Source organism: Pan paniscus, chromosome 5, assembly GCF_029289425.2.
Source record: "Pan paniscus chromosome 5, NHGRI_mPanPan1-v2.0_pri, whole genome shotgun sequence".
NCBI lineage: Eukaryota > Metazoa > Chordata > Mammalia > Primates > Hominidae > Pan > Pan paniscus.
Genome location: NC_073254.2, coordinates 34,749,862 through 34,770,372, shown reverse-complemented (window position 1 = coordinate 34,770,372; position 20,511 = coordinate 34,749,862). Strand labels below are relative to the sequence as shown.

Genomic DNA, 20,511 nt, shown 5'->3' with positions numbered 1-20,511 from the left:
AAAGGGAAGGAAGAGAAGAAAAAAGGTCTTGGATTGGAGTGCAGTTCTAAGACAGTTTTGGCAAATTCAGTAGAGAGTCCTTGAATGAGATAAAATTCTTGGACAGATGAGGATCACAGTTTGTAGGGAGGGGTCTGCCTAAGTGTCCCTACTGCACTCAGTCATAGCTGGGAGCAGCCTGAGGGAGGCATGGTGTCAGTGTGATCATGGGTAAAATCGCAGCAATGGGGCCAGCTCACTCCCACAGCACCAGATCTGAGAGGTACATTCTACGGCCACAGCACATGTAAATATCAGGCTACTAAATGTTTTGCTTAACGTGCGCCACCGAATCATGGAATACATTAGGTCTAACCCAAGATAGAGGAAAACAAATGTTCTCTTTCTACAGAGACAGAAAGATAGGCTAATACCATGACACGTCTTATCTCTTTATCAATTGAACGTAGGAACTTACTTGGTTTGCAAATAGCATGGTTGGCACACTGGGCTTTGTATAAGGAAGGCTGGTTTCTAGAGGTTTTTTTTTGTCATTCAGAAAGAGCAAAATAAGACAAAAAGGCTTTGGAAAGAAAACTCTTGTGCTTTGAAGGCCGTGTTTGGAAACTACCTTGAGTGTGGTGCTTCGAGTGAATCTCTTTCCAGAAAAATAGCCCTCATCATGTGTTACATGTTATGGGTCAGAAGTCTTGTTGTCAGGAGGGTGAGCTACAGTCTGGTCTAAAAAAGCTTTAATGTAGCCCTTATTACTAGGACCAAAACCTCATGCTTCTGCAAGAGCAATTTTGTTTTCAATATAAAAGAGCATGGTGTAAATGGGTGTCATCTGTGAGTACATCTTGCTACACTTGCCTCACCAGATCTGGTGGAGCAGATGACCTTCCTTTTCTTCTTTCACAGCCGAGTTCTCTTTCCCTCTCTCAGCCTCATGTACAACATTAGCAATCTTGTTTCAAATAATAAACACTGGCCATTGGGCTTTAAGATATAAAGATATTGCAAATAAGATATAAATTTGGGTAATAGTGGTAAGATTTCAAAGGGTATTTGTTGATACTTTCTTTAAAATAGTTTATCTTATTTACATATATTTATAGTTGAAAATATATCCTCATTATTTTCAAGAGGTGGAAAATGGGAATTAGGATGAGAGGAATGAGACAAGAAAATAGACTCACAGAGAAGTGGATGAGTGTCGTTGACAACATCGGATGTGGCCTAAAAGTGGTTTGTATTATTGAGTTGTAAGAGTGTTTTTATATAGACTAGTAAAGTCCCTTATCAGATACATGGTTTGCAAATATTTTCTTGCATTCCTTGAAATATCTTTTCACTTTCTTGGGTGATGTGTGTCCTTCGAAGCACAAACATTTAAATTCTAATGATATTCATTTAATTTACTTTTTCTTTTATTGTTTGTGCTTTTGGAAACCAGTGTGTAACCTGAGGTCACAAAGATTTATACTTACGTTTTCTTCTAAGGGTTCTCTTGTTTTAGCTCTTAGATCTAGGTCTTTGATCCATTTTGAATTGATTTTTCTGTTCTTTCATGTGTACATCTCATTGTCCCAATACCATTTGTTAAAAAGACTGTTCTTCCCCTCATTAAGATACCTTGGCAGCCTTGTTGACACTGGTGCCACTTCTCAGGCAAATTTTTATTTGATGGCTTTTTCCAAATTAAAGTTGGTATTATTGTTGGCCAATAAATGGTTTATTTACAGGCAGCTGCATTTTACAAATGTATCTTCTACTTTATGCCTTTTATAGAACAAAGCATAGTAGAGCATTTTTAGATGAAGGAGCCCGTGTATCTGTCTATCCAGGTGGAATCAGGGCACTGGATTGTGTATCTCCCAAACCAGCTCTTCTCACGTTTTAATGAGTGGAATTCCCTGGCAATCTTGTTAAAATGCAGATTCTTAGGTGGGCATGGTTGCTCACACCTGTAATCCCAGCACTTTCGGAGGCTCATGTGGGAGGATCACTTGAGCTCATGTTCGAGACCAGCTGGGGCAACACAGTAAGACCCAGTCTCTACAAAAAATACAAAAATTAGCCGGGCGTGATGGTATATACCTGTAATCCCAACTACTTGGGAGGCTGAGGTGAGAGGATTGCTTGAGCCCAGGAGGTCGAGGCCACAGTGAGCCATGTTTATGCCACTGCACTCCACCCTGGGCAACAGAGTGAAAAAAAAATGCAGATTCTCATTTTCTAGGTCTGGAATGGAGTCTGCATTTCCAACTAGCTCCTGGGCATGCTGATGGTGCTGGTCCAGGAGCTACACCAAGTAATGGCACAAGAGTGTCTAATGTGATCTTCTTATTCAGTGTTGTTATATCTATCTATGTAAAGTGAGTTCGAAGGGAAATAAAAATGGTTTATTTCAAATTCATTATTTTTGTATTTTATTTAATAAACTTCGAGATGAAAAAACCACCATCCAGAAAAATAGAATGAAAGTTTCTTTCCAACGGCTGTATTAGTCCGTTCTCGTGCTGCTAAATAAAGACATACCCAAGACTGGGTAATTTATAAAGGAAAGAGGTTTAATTGAATCACAGTTCCTCATGGCTGAGGAGGCCTCAGGAAACTTACAATCATGGCGGAAAGAGAAGCAAACATGGCTTTCTTCACATGGCAGCAGCAAGGAGAACTGCAGAGTGAAGGGAGAGGGGGAAGCCCCTTATAAAACCATCAGGTCTTGTGAGAACTCACTCACTATCACGAGAACAGCATGGAGGTAACTGCCCCCATGATTCAATTACCTCCCATTGGGTCCCTCCCACGACATGTGGGGATTATGGGAACTACAATTCAAGATGAGATTTGGGTGGGGGCACAGCCAGACCACATCAATGGCCTTCTTGCCAATCTTGATTATTTTCTGTCTTCCTTCCAGGCCTCTGATGATTGTCACTCAGAAGATCACAACCTTGGCATTCCAGGTTCACGATGGTGAGAACAGCAACCCTCCTTTTGGCTCTCAGAGTGAGCCTGACATGCAGAGCTCTTCTTTTTATACTATGTACACAGTCCAAAGTTTAGACAAATGCTGGCAGATCTTGCTTTATCTTGTTCAAAATTTCCAGACCTCGTCAATCATAGCCTTTCACTTTTCCAGCCATGATTCACCATTTTCCTGCAGAATCGGCAGTCTAAATTTGCTGACATATTTGTACTGAGAACTCTGTGTTTTCTGTTTATCTTTACAACGTTTTAAATTTAAGTTAATTTGTGACACTCTCTGCCCTTTGTTTTCACATCTGTTAAAAAGAAATGACATCCTTTTAGCTTTGGTTTAATCTCTGAGAAGCTCACAAGCTAATGAAAGATCAAATAGTATTGGCTGGTTAATCATTTTTAAATGCTAGGTTGGTTTTTTTTTTTTTTTTTTGGCTTGGAAAATTATCTAATGATAATTCCCTATAAAAAGCTGGGAAAGGGGCCAGGCACGGTGGCTCACACCTGTAATCCCAGCACTTTGGGAGGCCGAGGTGGGCGGATCACGAGGTCAGTAGTTCGAGACCAGCCTGACCAACATGATGAAACCCCGTCTCTACTAAAAATACAAAAATTAGCTAGGCGTGGTGGCACATGCCTGTAATCCCAGCTACTTAGGAGGCTGAGGCAGGAGAATTGCTTGAACCCGGGAGGCAGAGGTTGCAGTGAGCCGAGATCGCGCCACTGCACTCCAGCCTGGGTGATAGAGCGAGACTCTATAACAACAACAACAACAACAACAACAAAGCTGGGAAAAGGAAGAATCTTCTGTTTGTATAAAACTGAACATTTTCTTCACTCAGGCACTGCCTAAAAATGGCCAGAAAGTGTGATTTACATTGTTCAAACTGGGTTCCAAGAAAAGGAGGAAGATTATTTCAGCTGGGCGGAAGATTTCAATATGGGCTTTGGAGAGGCCAGGTGCAATTAGTAAAAGTATATTCTGTGGATTTGTACTGCTCTAACAAGCACTTTTTGACTGTTGACTTTTTTTTAAATGTTGAGAGGTTGAAATTTATCTCTGACAGCTAGTTTCCTTATTTTTCCTTAAAGCTTGTGAACTGATATAATTTCATTTGACCCAGTGTATCCCTAGTTCATACTTGGTGATTTAGTCATTCTGTAGAGAACCGGGTAGTTTTATACCAAGGATGGAGTCTTTCTAGAGTAAACAACTGTCCTGGTTTGCCCAGTACTAAAAGGTTTCACGAGATGTGACTTTCAGTGCCAAAATCAGAGAGTCCGGAGCAAAGCAGGGTGAGTTAGTTACTCTATTTGTAGCTGGAAAGTCCCCTTGGTCGTGGTTATAGACATTAGCAACTGAAATCGATAGCTAAAATCCGTTTAATTTCTAGGATTGCCAGTGATTACTATTTGATGAGATCTTATAAAAATGAGTTTTTAAAAACACTGCTTCTTTTTTCTTTTTAAGAAGCTTCATTGCCTAAATTTACTTTTTAAAGCATTCTCAATTTACCATATTTCCTGGAACATCCCTTAAATGCAGCAAAATGTTTACTCGCCTTTTTTTTTTTTTTTTCCTGGTGTGTGGGAGGAACGAGTAAATTCCAGAAATATTCTGCCTCCTCTTAGGCATGATTTTGAATTGCCTTCATGGTTGATGACCCTACTCAGCCTTAGCTGAATATACAGTTTTAGAGTTGACACATTGCTTTTAAGATAATACTTCAGCTTCTCTGACTCTAAGTTAGTGTGTACATTTCACAGAAAGCATGGATGTGACTTGGTTGGGAGTTTTTCTGATAAGGACGAATGATAAAAAGAAGAAAACTCTGATAATTTCTTTGTAATTTTCCCACAATCAAGATTACATTTCCCCCATTTTATTTTTTATTTTTTATTGTTCTGGAAGAGGAAAGTCTCCTGTTTCTTTTTCTATTATGTCCCACAACCAGGCTCTCAGCTTGTAGTAGGTGTCTGCACCTCGAGCAGCCAGGGAGGTATTTAAGCTGTGGCAGCCTGTGAAAGGCAAGATGCTCTCTCTGATGTATCAGGGAAGACATATACAAAGTGGCAAGGAACTCCCAGATGCACCAGATGGGGAGGGTTCTCTGGGATCCATGTCATACTGTACAGTTTAAGTAGGAGAAACCTTTGAGTCCTTCCCTCTCCATGTGAACCTACAGAGACTTTGCTTCTCACACGTGTACTTTTGGGTAGCTCTTTTGGTCCAGGGCATTAAAAAAAAATGAAAAACAGGAACTCTTTATGATTTATGAAGCAAACAAAGATTACCTGGTTCAAATGACTTTGATAAGACCCTTTTATAATTTGTCATCTAATTCACTTCAAACATCTTATTTCTAAATTCTTTTCTTTTTCATAGGATTAGGTCGAAGAGCTGGAGACCTTTCTGCTGAACAACATCGACTTGCTATCAAGTAAGTGAAGTGTAACGATATATTAACAAGCCCTTTGCATATCAGTATCTAGAGATTTTCCTCATTTAAAAATATCCACACATTCATTCTGTTCTATGGATATAATATCATTTATTTTATGAATCTGCTATTGATGAACATGTGCATTGTTACCAGTCTTTGGTTTTTACAAGTGATTAAGTGATGAATAACCTTGTACTAGGTCATTTTGAAATGTGTTAGGGTAGAACTGTAGGATAGAGTCTCAGAAGTAGAATCGTTAGGTCAAAGAATAAATAGAACTGTACCTCTGCAAGGCTGTCCTTCCCTGGGGTTGTTAAGTTTACTCTGGAAGTATTCTTACTGGCCATGTGTCTTGGGGGTCCTAAAGAATAGTGAATGATCAATGTCAGTGTGATTAAATGCCACTCTGAAAAAAGATAGGAAGTAGGGCAGGAGAGGTGAGTATAGCTGAGTTAAATACAGGAGGAGGGCTACAGGTGGCTTTGCCAGTGTTGATGTGAAGTAGGAAGGGGGAGTGTTGGAGAAGAAGTGGGAGGGGAATAACTTTGATCTGAGAGTAAAGATGGCATGTGGGGTAGCACATCGGGTGCAGCCATGGTGGAGGGGCGGGGGGTTCCTGCTAGACAGAAGCAGGGACAACTGGCATAACTGAGGAAGGTTCCAGGTGGTAGAGGAGATTGACTTCTTCATTCCTGCATTAAGGAATTGGGACTTGGAAGCAGTGGAGCACTATTGAAAGATTCTAATGAATCAGCCCTTTCCTAAGCACAATCGAGGTGTAAATGCTGTAGGGCAGCAGTCTCCAACCTGTTTGGGACCAGTTTAGTGGAAGACAGTTTTTCCACTGACCCAGGGTTGCGGGTGGTGGTGGGGGTACGGTTTCAGGAGGGCCTTACATTTATTGTGCACTTTGTATTGTTATTACATTGTAATATATAATGAAATAATTATACAACTCACCATAATGTAGAATCTGCAGGAGCCCTGAGCTTGTTTTCCTGCAACTAGGTGGTCCCATCTGGGGGTGTTGGGGAACAGTGACAGATCATCAGTCATTAGATTCTTATAAGGAGTGTGCAGCCTACATCCCTGGCATGCACGGTTCACCATAGGGTTTGCACTCCTATGAGAATCTAAGGCCGCTGCTGATCTGACATTAGGTGGCGCTCAGGCGGTAATGTAAGTGATGGGGAGAGGCTGTAAATACAGATGAAGCTTTGTTTGCTCACATGCCGCTCACCTGCTGCTGTTGGCCCAGTTCCTAACAGGCCACAGACCAATACCAGTCTGAGCCCCAGGGGTTGGGAACCCCTGCTATAGTGGATAATTCCGGCGACTGGTTAGCAGTGACATTTCAGGGAGTCTTTATTCTATCTTGCTAGAACAGGCCTTCCAAAATGCCATTAAAGCACCACACAGAACAGTTCCCTACAGACTTTTTTCCCTCCACTACCCTGGTCTGTTACTCAGGAACTCAGGCCTGGTTGCCAAAGCAGACAACAGGCTGCTACTGCGGTTCTTCTGCGTGGCCTCTTTCAGTGGAAACTGGTTCCACCCATCATTTGTTTTGTATTTATGTTGGCAATCGGGAGGGAGTTTTCCCATTTGGAAGCATCTCGATCCGCTAACATTAGGTCAGGTTCCGCCCTGCTTTATGTTTATTACCTTCGTTTTGTCCTGTAGACAGGGAAGGTTGATGAGATAAGGACATTTCCCAGCCTGAGTTGCACTTGCCCTCGCCCAGCTCTGAGTGCCTACGGCTGTGTCTGGCCAGCAGAGGGCAGCATGGAGCTCTGTGCCTGCTGTGAGCCCCCTGCTTCTTTAACCTTTCCTTTCCACAAGATTTCTCCTCGGCTGACTTTATAGAAACAAAACAAGGAAAGGTCATGTCATGTATCGAATCTACAGAGATAACATTTGTGTTTGCTTATTTACAGATTCTGAAGAAAAAGCAAAGACTGAAGACTTTTCAATTTATTTACTTTATTTTCACAGAGTGAAACCCTCTTTTTTGGAATACTTAAGTTACCTTCTCAATTTCATGAGTGTCATAGCTGGTCCTTGTAACAATTTCAAGGACTACGTAGCCTTCATTGAGGGGAAGCATATACACATGAAGTTGCTGGAGGTGAACTGGAAGCGAAAAGGTTTCCATAGCTTGCCAGAACCTTCTCCCACAGTAAGTTTTTAGTGTCTAGAGAATAGGGTTTTGCTGCCAGGGTTGACTCTCTCTAATAATGGTTCTAATTAAGAAGCCAAACAGTTTACCAGAAAGCTTGGCCAATAACTTTTCTCATTTATTTAAAATACCAGTATAGTTACTTATTTGCAGCAGTTTATTTTGCAGCAATGGGTGTTTATTTTACTGAGAAGCTCATTGGCTAGGAAAATGAAAGCAGTCAGTTCATCAGTCAATATTTAGTGCATGCAAGGTGTCCAGCACTGTGGAGTTAACACGTTTGAATACTATGGGTGTTTTGCCTTTATGAGTTGAAATTCAAGTACAGCCAAAAGATAATATGGCATAGAAGGTGAGGGGGAGGGGGACCACGGAACTGGAATTACTGTGTTTTTCTTGTAGAGCTCACTTATTGCAAGGGAAACCAGTTTTACCTTGGCATGCCTAAAGCTTGTTTATGTTGACCTTGAGAGAATTTAAGATGACTTTTTGAAATAATATTTTAAAACTTAACCTGAATTTTATCAATCTCTAATTAGTCAATATTAGAATAACTCATTGAACTTTACAAATATGCTAAATTTATTCAGGTCAAATATCCTATATTTAAGGGACATTTGTAATTAACGAAAGGAGTGGTGAAAATTGGAAAAGGAAAGAAATGAGCGTAATTCAAGTTAAATATTTTGAAAGTGCTAACACCTTGGCAAAGACTATGAGTTAAGTATTTGAAAACTTAAGGGATTTATTAATTAGGTAGGAGTTTTTAGATATTTTTGACATAGTTCAGTTCTCAGCACTTTATGGTTGGTCAAGTATCTCAAGTTCATCTGCTTTACCAAAACGATCTAGGAGTGAAGTCACCATGGTTGTGAGAGACACCAAAGTGACCGCATTTCTAGGCAGTATCTGTCACCTTAGTGTTTTCATGCTTCTCGTGCTTTTATTTATAAGATAATGTCATCAGAGAGTCTTTCTGCCACTCTCCAAGGAAACACTTGCATTTTTGTGCACAGATAAGGTGAAGTGGTGAGGTTGCATTTTAGTTCAAGACATACAGCTGGGAAAGGGCTGGGATCCATGAGCTGGTGCCTATCAGTGGTATAGCTGTAATTGTGGCTGAGCATGCTAAGCACTTAACTGGAATCCAGGCACTGTTCACAGGACCTTGCAAATACTCATTCACTTAAACCCCAAGGTGCCCTCTGAGGAAGGTGCTATTGCTATGCCCATACTACCAATAAAAGTCTTTTTTTAATGAAGTCGGAGACTAGAGTTCTATTGAATGTTGAAGGACATTCCTTGAAATGTCAGGGAAGCTGGGCAAAATCACTCTGTCCAGAGGAATTTAAAAAGTCAGCACATAATTAACCCCAAAGTAGACTATATCTAAACCATCCTGGAAGGCTTTCTAGAGCTTCCCATTACCTGCCCATGTCCTGGCTGGCCCAGGTATTCAATCACTTGCTCAGAATCCTTCGTACCTGAGCCTCTGTCTTCCCTACTGGTGATTCAAGCCCATTTCCTGGGCTCTGCTGGCCACAGGAATAGAAGGCAAATGTGCAAATGTTTTTTGTTTTTCTTGATGGAAACTTGCCACCCTGTTATCCATTTCTCTTGTGTTTTGGATAATATAAGTACTTACATTTTGTTCGTTGAATATGCTGATGGAAGTTTTCTTCCAGTCTAGATACATTCAACCCCCAAGTGTCAGAGGCATGTTCTGTATCTAAATATAGCACCTAATCTCCATTGTCAGATTTGTCTCATGAGAAAGAATGCCTGTTGTCACTCCTTCTGGGGAATAATGCCAAGCAGCTGTTGGAGCAATGTTGTCCTGAACAGGTCCATGCCAAAGCTGTTTTCTTCATACCTGAGCCTTCTGCACGGTGACACTGATTTTTCCCCATTTTCAGGGAGCTGTGATACACAAGTTGGGCATCACCTTGGTGTCTCTCCTTTTGTTTTTGACGCTAACGAAGACCTTTCCTGTCACCTGCCTTGTGGATGACTGGTTTGTCCATAAAGCAAGCTTTCCGGCTCGACTCTGCTACTTATATGTTGTCATGCAAGCCTCAAAGCCCAAGTATTACTTTGCATGGACATTAGGTAAGTTTGATGGAGTAGCTGTAACTGAATGAGGGAAAAATGCTACTGCTTGAATGGCTTAGCCAGAACGACATTTTGGATCACTTCATCAAAGAAGCTCAACACGTAATGGGAGGCAGTTGAGCCAGGGTCAGTTTTAACATTCCAACATAGCACTCCTCTCTCCCACCCTCCATAAACTCAGTTCTCCATGATAAGGAGAAAAACATCCTGGCTGTTGTTTAAACCCAGTGTTATTAGCAGATGTCAAAACTTGGAAGCTTCTCCTTCTACCAATCAAAGTTGGCCATGTAAAGCAGTGGAAAGTTGAGGGGAAATTCTGGAATGATTGATCTGGCTTTCTTTTTTTTTTTTGACGTGGAGTCTCACTCTGTCGCCCAGGCTGGAGCACAGTGGCGCAATCTTGGCTCACTGCAAGCTCCACCTCCTGGGTTAATGCCATTCTCCTGCCTCAGCCTCCCAGTAGCTGGGACTACAGGCGTCCGCCACCACACCCAGCTAATTTTTTTGTATTTTTAGTAGAGATGGGGTTTCACAGTGTTAGCCAGGATGGTCTCGATCTCCTGACCTCGTGATCTGCCCGCCCTGGCCTCCCAAAGTGCTGGGATTACAGGTATGAGCCACCACGCCCAGCCTTGATCTGGCTTTCTTGTAGTTTTTCTGGGTTTTATGTAATATAGGATGCACCTTGAATTAATTTGACCAATACACATGCTAATTTAGGTTACACTTCTTTAAGGAACTGTTGTTAGGTTTTTATGTCTTAGAAAGAAACTGACTTCAAGTTTTTTTTTTTTTTTTTAGGTAGAATGTTCAGCTTCATTTGGTTTTATCACACCTTTTTTTTTTTTCCTGTGGGATAACTTGGTCTATATTAAGCTTTTATCTCTTTCCTTTCAAACAATTTTAGACTGCAGTTGCATAAAGCTTTACTAACATGAGCTATAAACCCATCTGTGTACTTAGAGATTGGGAAAGGGTGTTGATAAAGCACGGAAGCCCTGTCTGTGTCACACTGGAACCCTTTCAGGGATGGGAGTTGTGTGTCTTAGCTGCAAGCGACCTGCACTTGATGTCAGAGAGCAGTGACTTGGCTTATTAAATAAAATAGAAGATTAAACTTGGTTTCTGAGGGTTCAGCCCACATCTCGCGAATGAGGGAATAGCACTTAATTCCTTGAGTTCCTCTTCTCTCTCAGTTCATCCTTCAAGTTTTAAGTTCCAATTAAAGTTTGCAGGTACCAAATTACTTTTTTTTAAAAAAAATTATAATTTTTTTGGCTGGGTGTAATGGCTCATGACTATAATCCTAGCACTTTGGGAGGCTAAGGCTGGAGAATCACTTCAGGCCAGGAGTTCAAGACCAGCCTGCCCAACATGGCAAAACCCCGTCTCTCCTAAAAATAGAAAAAATTACTAGGAAAATCCCAGCTACTGTAATCTCAGCTACTCAGAAGCCTGAGGCATCAGAATCACTTGAATCGGGGAGGTGGAGGTTGCTGTAAGCCGAGATCACGCCACTGAACTCCGGCCTGGATGATGGAGCAAGACTCTGCCTCAAAAAAAAAATAATTTTTTTTCATTGTGGCAAAATACATATAAAATTTACCATTTTAATCATTTTTGAGGGTACACTTCAGTGGTATTAAGTTCATTCACAATACTGTGCCACTATCACCACCGTCTATCTCTAGATCTTTTTCATCACCCAAACAGAAACTCTGTACCCAGTAAAAAATAACTCCCCATTCCTTCCTCCCCCAGTCCAAATTATTTTTAAGGGCCGAAATGTTCCTGCATAAGTTCAGTCCAATGCTGTATTTATGTAACATTTGGCTGGAGAGATCTGACTTAGAGCTTTTGTAAAATTTACAATGAGGGAAATTTTGTTTCTATACACTTTCAATTTAATTCGAGGAGTTTTGTACCAGATTCTGTGCTAGGAGGAATCAAAAGGTAGGACGTTGACTCTCCCTCAAGATTGTTGCATGGTTGGGAGCACAGACATACAGCCACCAGGCAATACTCTTCAAGCAGTGTCCCAGTGGGAGGAATAAAGAGAAAAGGATGAATACAGACTGGTCACTAGGGAAGGTTCAGTAGTCTTCTTTTATCTTATTTCTTGTTCTGCAGTTACAAATGATGACTTCTTTAGCAGGTAGGCATTAGACCTGCTATGGTTGGAAGCCTACTTACATCATTGAGCTTATTTTTTCTATGTGAAATATATATATATATTTTTTGAGATGGAGTTTCGCTCTTGTCACCCAGGCTGGAGTGCAATGGTGCGGTCTCGGCTCACTGCAACCTCCACCTCCCTGGTTCAAGTGATTCTCCTGCCTCAGCCTCCCAAGTAGCTGGGATTACAGGTGCCTACCACCACACCCAGCTGATTTTTGTATTTTTAGTAGAGACGGAGTTTCACCATGTTGGCCAGGCTGGTCTTGAACTCCTGACCTCAGGTGATTCACCCGCCTCAGCCTCCCAAAGTGCTGAGATTACAGACATGAGCCACTGTTCCTGGCCAAATAATTAATAGTTTTAATTTCCTCTAATCTGAGTGAATGTGTATGTGTGTGTGTGTAGGAGACAGAGAGAGAGAGAGAGAATATATCTAATTCCCTCCTACTATCTTCTGCTGCCTCACCCACCTTCCTTTTCTCTTTTCTCTTCCTATCCTCCTGCTCCCATTTTCTGTATCCCAGGGCTTAAGGGCTAGCTTCTGGACTAAATCAGCTCCTGATCTCAGGAGGAAAGAAAGGCCATTCCATTGCATAGGGAAAGTCCAAGACAAGAAAGGACCTGGACTGGGAAGTGCCGTGGGAACACAGAGCACCTGCACTTTTCTACCCTTCGGGGAGTTCCCCAGACATCTGCAGTACAGTGTAGAGGTACTCCTTCCTGTGGAGAGCTTTCTCTGTGGACTTAGCTCTTTTTCTCCCCCCCATGCTTCCCTTTTCTTTATCTTTTTTGGGTAGCTTCAGTAGAAACACTTCATTAATTTGTATGGCCTCAATTTGAGGTTTGTTACAGTTTAGATTGCACGGGCTGGTCTGAAATTAACCTTTGTCTTATTTACGAATAAAAAAGCAATGAATAGTGTATCAGGGAATATTTAAACTGCTTAACTGAATAATTGTTTTCTCCAGCTCCCTTTAAAACACCATTTACATATAATTGATGTACTAATTACACATGATTATAAATTTAATCCTTAAAGCTGGCCTCTTGATGAATCTCCCCTGAGCTGCACTGTGTTAGCCTAGCTCTAGATACTGTTTATATTCAAATAATCAAACTATTTCTTTTGGACTTAGTGTATGGTCCTGGCTGTTTTCTCCCTGCTACTTAGTACTAGTACTAGTTAGTGAGACTTAACTTTAGTCCAGGCTGTTTTCTGAGGACCACATAATCCAACAGATGGGCGTACAAATTAATTTATCTGTAATAATAGATTGGAACCATGCATAGTACAAGTAAAACCACTTTTGGACTGGTGAACTTAGAGCCTGTCACTGCTCTGAGACAAAAACCAGGCTTGGATAAATGACTGTGGGATCACTAGGGAGAGTGGGGATTCCAATATCGCCTCAGTGTGGTTCTGAGAGTCAGTAGTTGGGAACCTTTCACCATTTTCCTCTTTCAGCGTGGCTCTTACCTGCTCAGGTTGTGGAATCGAGTTCTAGGATTGAGATTCTGCCATTGTTGACAAACTACATTTTTAAAAAATTTTTTTTAGATGGAGTTTTGCTCTTGTTGCCCAGCTGGTGTGCAATGGCGCGATCTTGGCTCATTGTAACCTCCGCGTCCTGGGTTCAAGTGATTCTCCTGCCTCAGCCTCCTGAGTAGCTGGGATTGCAATTGCCCGCCACCACACCTGGCTAATTTTTGTATTTTTAGTAGAGATGGGGTTTCACCATGTTGGCCAGGCTGGTCTCGAACTGCTGACCTCAGGTGGTCCGCACGTTTCGGCATCCCAGCGGTTACATGATCTTAATGGTTACCTAATATCTCTAGTCTCAGTCCCCTTGATAGCATAATAATAATAATAATAGCTAACCTTTCTTGAGTGTTAACTTGGGCCAGCACTGAGCTGTCCACTGCACACATATTTAATTTTGTTTAATCCTTTCAACATCCCTTTAAAATGAATACCATTATTATATCCATTTTATGCTCAAGGGAACAGGTTTTTAGAAGTTAGATGATTCTTCTCCTAGGCCCGTGTATGTAGTATGCTGCCGAGTGGAGGTAGAAACCTGTCCAGTTTCCCCCCGGAGCCCATCCTTAACCTTCTGTCTCAACACTGTTATGAAGATTAAATGAGAAACTGCCTGTAAAGTATTATATAGAGTCCTGGAAAGATAATAAGCACTGAAAACACACACACACACACACACACACACACACACACAGAAAAGATAGTTATCATTATTCTCTTCTCTTAGGTCTAACCAGCTGTGCCAGAAATGAGGCTGGAGATGGAAGAAGGAATTTAGAAGTAGTTATGATGCTGGTCCCAGTGACGGTCAGCCTGGCTCTGGTTTTAGTTCTCAACACAGACCTCAAGGCCCTTAGTGTCATTGATCTCTGTCACTCACGAATTAGTTCCCACACAATTAAAACCATTAGTTTCTTACAGTCACACCCTCACTTTGTTTGTCTTTTTCTTCTCCACTGGGTTCCCATCCAGTTGGCGAGGGGAGAATGACATAGAAGGACTTGGTCTCTTTCATGCTTTCTTCTAAAAGAAACCAGATCATCTTACAGTGAAGCCAAGCGTAAGATAAGCAGTGTTAAATCATCATCTCTGCCAAATATAAATGAGACAGACGTAGGGCAGGTTGTTTTTCTTTAGAGCAGCTCTTCAAAGGCCATCTAGAGTTGGACTTTTATAGAAAAAGAAAGATTTCTCTAAGATCTCCAGATCTAAGATTTCACAGTGCTATCACTTAATTATTTTGATTAGTTCGTTTTAATTTTTTCTTAGAAAATATTCTAACAGATTTTAAAATAAGTAGAAAGAGACAATTAGCCTCTTGGTCATCATAATAAAAGTGAGTTGAGTTCATTAAGGAATTGAATAGAGATGAAATATTCCTAGCAGGAGAACATTCTCTTATAGTTCAGTGACATAAGATAAAGATAGAAACAGGAGCTTTTAAAGGGACTTTATGGATGGCTGGCTTGGGTGATTTTGTCCACATGTGGCCTCCATTGCAGCTGGCCCCAGAGTCACATTTCTAGCTCTGTCCTTTGTCTTGGGACCTAAACTTTTTTTAACCCCATCTTGGCAGCTCCAACTGATACACTACCAGCGGGTCATGCTTAACATGTCCACAAGGAGCTCCAATCACTCTTGCGGAGCCGGTTCTCCTCCTGATTTAGCACTGCCTCTTAGGTAATGGCCCTGCTATCTTTAGTGACAGCTCTGAGACCTCTTCTGGGTCCCTTGTTTCTTCCTGTCTCTGTATTTGAACTCAGATCTATTTTTACCACCTTTCTTTTCTCCGCTCCTGTCAAGTTGGTCACTAAATTCTACTGTTTATTTACTCATTTTGGTTCTTCGTTTCTTGTTTATTCTCATTTTTGCATTCTATGGACATCTAGCTTCTTTCCTCTTACCTTAGCAGGTGTTCCCTAAATGCAAGGGAATGAATGCATAAAAATCAAGGTTACCAAACAGCCGAATATGTTTTTCTGATTCAGAATGTTAGCAGGTCCTTTACATTTTGGGATTTCTTTTCCAAAGACACTACTGCATATTTCTCCATCTTCAAGCTAGACAGATATTCAGTGTCTTTTAAAAGCAGCGGCCGGGCGCAGTGGCTCACGCCTGTAATCCCAGCACTTTGGGAGGCCGAGGCGGGTGGATCACGAGGTCAGGAGATCGAGACCATCCTGGCTAACACGGTGAAACCCCGTCTCTACTAAAAATACAAAAAATTAGCCGGGCGTGGTGGCGGGCGCCTGTAGTCCCAGCTACTCGGGAGGCTGAGGCAGGAGAATGGCGTGAACCCGGGAGGCGGAGCTTGCAGTGAGCCGAGATTGCGCCACTGCACTCCAGCCTGGGCGACAGAGCGAGACTCCATCTCAAAAAAAAAAAAAAAAAAAAAGCAGCAATGTGACTTTCGTTCCATATCCTAATGTGTTACTTTAAAAACCATAGCTGATGCAGTGAATAACGCAGCTGGCTTTGGGTTCAGCGGAGTGGATAAGAATGGGAATTTCTGTTGGGATCTGCTTTCGAACCTAAACATCTGGAAAATTGAGGTGAGTGTATAATGCTTTTAAGTCCAACTTCCATAGTGAAGAAAGCAAATGATTTGCTTTAAGTGTTGTATCCCCAGAATGCTTCATCCATGTGTCCGAAGAAAAGCTGCTCTCAGGGAATTGCCAGGCTCAGCAGCCTACTGGACATTTTGCATCTCAGAATTGTTTTTTTCTGTCTTTTTTTTTTTTTTTTAAGATATCTACTTTCTTGACAGTTTTAATGGTTCAAGGAAGAATGACACAAAAACATCTGAAAAAGAGCCAGGAAAATCTTTTTGTTGTCTACATTCCTGTTCTTTCAACTAGAAAGTACCAGTGTCATCTCTCTCTCTTCTCTTTCTACCTATTTCAGTGACGAATGTAGACTGGAAGCTCCTGTATTTTGATTTCAATATTGCAAACATTCTTTGTGGTTCCTTTGGAGGCATTTATAATCCATTCACTTGTAGGAAGAATTGTCATAATGTACAACTTTTAGGCCACTAGAATAGTGTGGTTTTTCTCTGTCTTTATTCTTGCACCACAATTTTTGGTCTGCTCTCATTATCAGAGGTGGTCTCCTTGGGGCCACATCATTCTGGATTTTCTTTGCATTGCTAGCTCTCAGAGTAGACAGGAATGCCAAGTCTCAGACCCTGTCCCCCTTGCAGCTGAATGGGAGGAGGGGCATGATTCTCAACATGCAGAAGCGTTGCATTCCTAGCCAGGTGATTCATGTTTGCTGTTGGTTTTGGTTTTCCACCTGCCACAGGGCAGACAGAGTCCACTGGAGAGTTTGGGCAGGAGGGGTTGTATGTGTAGAGCAAGAAGCCAGAGATAGATAGAAACTGACCACCTGCCACCCACGTTGGGTGGAAACTAGGCCAGAAGGAGGCATGGGGGAAGCCCCCAACATCTTTTGCCTGAGGCTTTTTGCATGTGGACGGCCTCCAGAGGGAAAGTGATCTGCATTTTAACTACAAAACATGGTGGAATTTATAGGGAGGATTATATTTTCACTTTTCTTTTTTTTAGCATTGAGACAGCACTACTTCAAAAGGCAGACAAGCAGAAAGAAATAGAAGCATGCCACTGTTATCTAAATAAATTACATCATATATTCAACGTAAACTCATCATGCTATTTGGTTATTCAGGTCAATCAGATTCAACAGATATTAATTGAGGGCCACTGTGGGCAAAACACTCATTTTTGTATAGTCCTAGAGGATCTGGGGTCTCCTGTGGGTGGAAAGCCTTGGCAGATGCTGTAGGAGCATGGGCAAGGTCCAGCATCAGTTCTGAATGAACAAATAATGTTTTTACTATTGGTCGCTGCATGTGAGGCAAGAAGCAGTCCCCGGTCACGATGGACCACATTGTAAGTGGACAAGGTCCAGCTTTCAGAATGACCTGTCTCAGTTTTGGAAAAGCAGTATACATGATCCGTAAGCTTCTGTTTTTTATATAGATGATGTCAGAGAGAGTTCAAGTGTGTTATGACTTTCCCCTTTTTCCCACTAAGATTCTTCTCTCCCTCCAAACTCATGGACTGGCTGCCTTGGAGTTTCGTTGGGTAAACGTCCTTTAGGGTGGTCCCCTTGACCTTCGGCTGCCTACTAGTCCCCCTAGCTATGTGCCAAAAAGCAGAATCCTTCCACAGTGGACATGTCTTCAGGGTAAAGGGCTAAGTCATTAAGTTATGTGCTTATTATAAAAGAAAACCAGAAAGAGAAAGTTTACATTTTCATCATACATTTGATATAGAATAAGGAGCTAAAGAAACGCAAGGAAGTCTGATTGGTTTAAGACACCCTGAGGCCGGGCTTATAGCATTTTATTAGCAGAAGAAATAGATAAATAAAACTCCTTGAAGTTTTGAAATAAAAACTCACAATAAAAAGATCTATTTTACATCTATCTATCTTCCTTCCTCCCACTTTTCTCTCCCTTCCTCCTTCCTTCTGTCCCTTACAAACATATTACATTAGGCCAATGTGTGGCCTATATATGATTTTCTTACGGTTGAAAACACTTCAGAAAAAAGTGGCACTTAGACTTTCTGCCTTCTTTAGGAATTCTGATCCTTGTATGTTTGCATCACGGTTATTTTTATTTTTATTTTTATTTTTTTTTTGAGATGGAGTCTTGCCATGTCGCCCAGGCTGGAGTGCAGTGGTGCGATCTCAGCTCACTGCAACCTCTGCCTCCTGGGTTCAAGCAATTCGCCTGCCTCAGCCTCCCGAGTAGCTGGGATTACGGGTGCCTGCTACCAGGCCCGGCTAACTTTTGTATTTTTAGTAGAGACTGGGTTTCGCCATGTTGGCCAGGCTGGTCTTGAACTCCTGACCTCAGGTGATCTGCCTGCCTCGGCTTCCCAAAGTACTGGGATTGCAGGCATGAGCCACCACGCCCGGCTGCATCATGCTTTTTATCACTAGAACTTGGATAAGACCTTTTTCTTTTTTTTTTTTTCTAATGAGAAAACCCAGGTAATGGGTTATTGTGGGATGTCTCTTCCTCAGTGGTTGATTTGCTTGCGTCACTGCCAGTTGGGTGATATTTGTTTCCTTTCCTGTACTGTGATGCCTTCATGCATAAAATCTCTTACTATTCCAGAAACAATTGGAAACATTGGAACCTGTGTAGCTATTTATAGAGTTAACTGCACAAGACTGACCTAGTTTTAGAGGGCTACACAGTGAAAAGATGATGATTAAATTTAAGCTGTCCCCATAACGGCACCAAATTCCCATGATGAAACTTTTCCTGGGGCAAATCCCTTTTTAGAATATTTAATTATAAAATTCAGATGGCTTAAAAAATTTTAACCAGAGTAAAAGTGAAACCCACAAAACTTTCCTTCAGTTTTCCTGTAATTTGAAAATACATGTTGAAAAAAAATTGAGACTTCGCAAGACAGGTTTTAGTTGCAAAGTGGATCTTATAAACAGCAGAAAATTGTCCTGTGTAGGATGGAACAGCTGACTTGCTCTCGACTGTGAGCAGTCACTATTGAAATACCGTATCTAACCTGCTGCCAGGGAAACTGGGGAGAACTTTCCATTACTTCGGGTATTTTTAAAGCTAATGATAGGTGTTATTTTCTTCTTTCCAGACTGCCACAAGTTTCAAAATGTACTTGGAAAACTGGAATATTCAGACAGCTACTTGGCTAAAGTGGTAAGAAAAACAAAAACGACCTCATTGCTGAGGGCACTGGGATATGTTCGGAGGGGAGTCAGTAGATGAACAGTGGGAGTCTGCCTGTGGCAATGTCATCTGACACTCTTGTTTTGTATTAAAATCTGTGCCCTGTAAATGATAAAGTAGAAATACAGTGATTTGGGGAGGCCATAATGTAGCATATTTATTTTATATCCCTGAATGCTGCCATTCCTGTATACCAGGCCCTGGTTTAATCCTCCATCAATCTCATGATATGTTGGGGGTATTACCCCCATTTTACAGATGAGGAAAGTGAGACCCAGAGAGGTTATGTCACTTGCCCAAAGTCACCCAGTTAAGGGATAGATACAAGCTCAAATGGTCTGGTTTCAGAATTAGATTTTTTTTTTTTTTTTTTTTTTTTGAGAAGGAGTTTCACTATGTCGCTCAAATTAGAGTGCAATGGTGCAATCTCTGCTCATTGCAACCTCTGCCTCCCGGGTTCAAGCAATTCTCCTGCCTCAGCCTCCCGAGTAGCTGGGATTACAGGCATCCACCACCAAGCCCAGCTAATTTTTTGTATTTTTAGTAGAGACGAGGTTTCACCATGTGGGCTAGGCTGATCTCGAACTCCTGACCTCAGGTGATCTACCCACCTTGGCCTCCCAAAATTCTGGGATTACGGGTGGGAGCCACCGCACCCGGCCCAGAATTAGATTCTTGACCTCTCTGCTGTGCTGCCTCTTACCTAAAGGGAGAGTCTATTGCTCATATGTCAAGGAATGTTAATGCCTGCATCAAATCACCAATGATTGCAGTGTTCACCCCTAGCAGTAAATGCTTTATGGTATCCCAGATGTTTATGCTTTTAAAATTTATATTTTTGTTGATATTTCCCTATGCTTTTGTTTTCCTACATGTTCCAAAATTTAAAACGTTATTTACTACAGAAATAATAATATGCTCTCCTTGAAGCAGCAAGCTCTTCTACCTAGTGATATGCCTATCATAATGAATACAGGGAGAGTACACAAATATTAAGCTTTGAAGCAGATTCCACTGTTTTGATAAGCAGCATCTTTCGTGGGTCAAAACACTGGGGTAAGAGAAGAGACAGAGTGTGTAGTAATTCCTCCAAAGTAAACTCATGCAGTATTTTCTAATAATTGATCTGAACATAGTCATCTTGAAATTTTGGCCTCAACATTATTGCTATTAATAAATTTTGCAAATGATTTTAGCATAAACTTCCATTTCTATACACTGAGTACTCCCAATGTGCTGAGTCATCCTGTGTCCAAATGGGGTCTCAGTCCTGTGTTCATCTCTCCAACTGCATTCTTTTTCTTCCTATGAAGAGAGCACCATAGCGCTTAGTTTGTGTTTAAATCGG

At 41.5% G+C, this 20,511-nt stretch overlaps 1 protein-coding gene across 1 annotated transcript in view; it reads left to right on the top strand.

Annotated features, from left to right (window-relative positions):
- The window catches only part of MBOAT1 (membrane bound O-acyltransferase domain containing 1), a 111,586-nt gene that overhangs the window by 78,269 nt on the left and 12,806 nt on the right, over positions 1-20,511 (top strand). The window contains exons 5-10 of the mRNA XM_003823186.5: positions 2,906-2,961; positions 5,354-5,408; positions 7,407-7,590; positions 9,507-9,699; positions 15,869-15,972; positions 19,069-19,133. Coding sequence (XP_003823234.1) covers positions 2,906-2,961; positions 5,354-5,408; positions 7,407-7,590; positions 9,507-9,699; positions 15,869-15,972; positions 19,069-19,133 — 657 coding nt within the window. The remainder of the gene's footprint in view (positions 1-2,905; positions 2,962-5,353; positions 5,409-7,406; positions 7,591-9,506; positions 9,700-15,868; positions 15,973-19,068; positions 19,134-20,511) is intronic.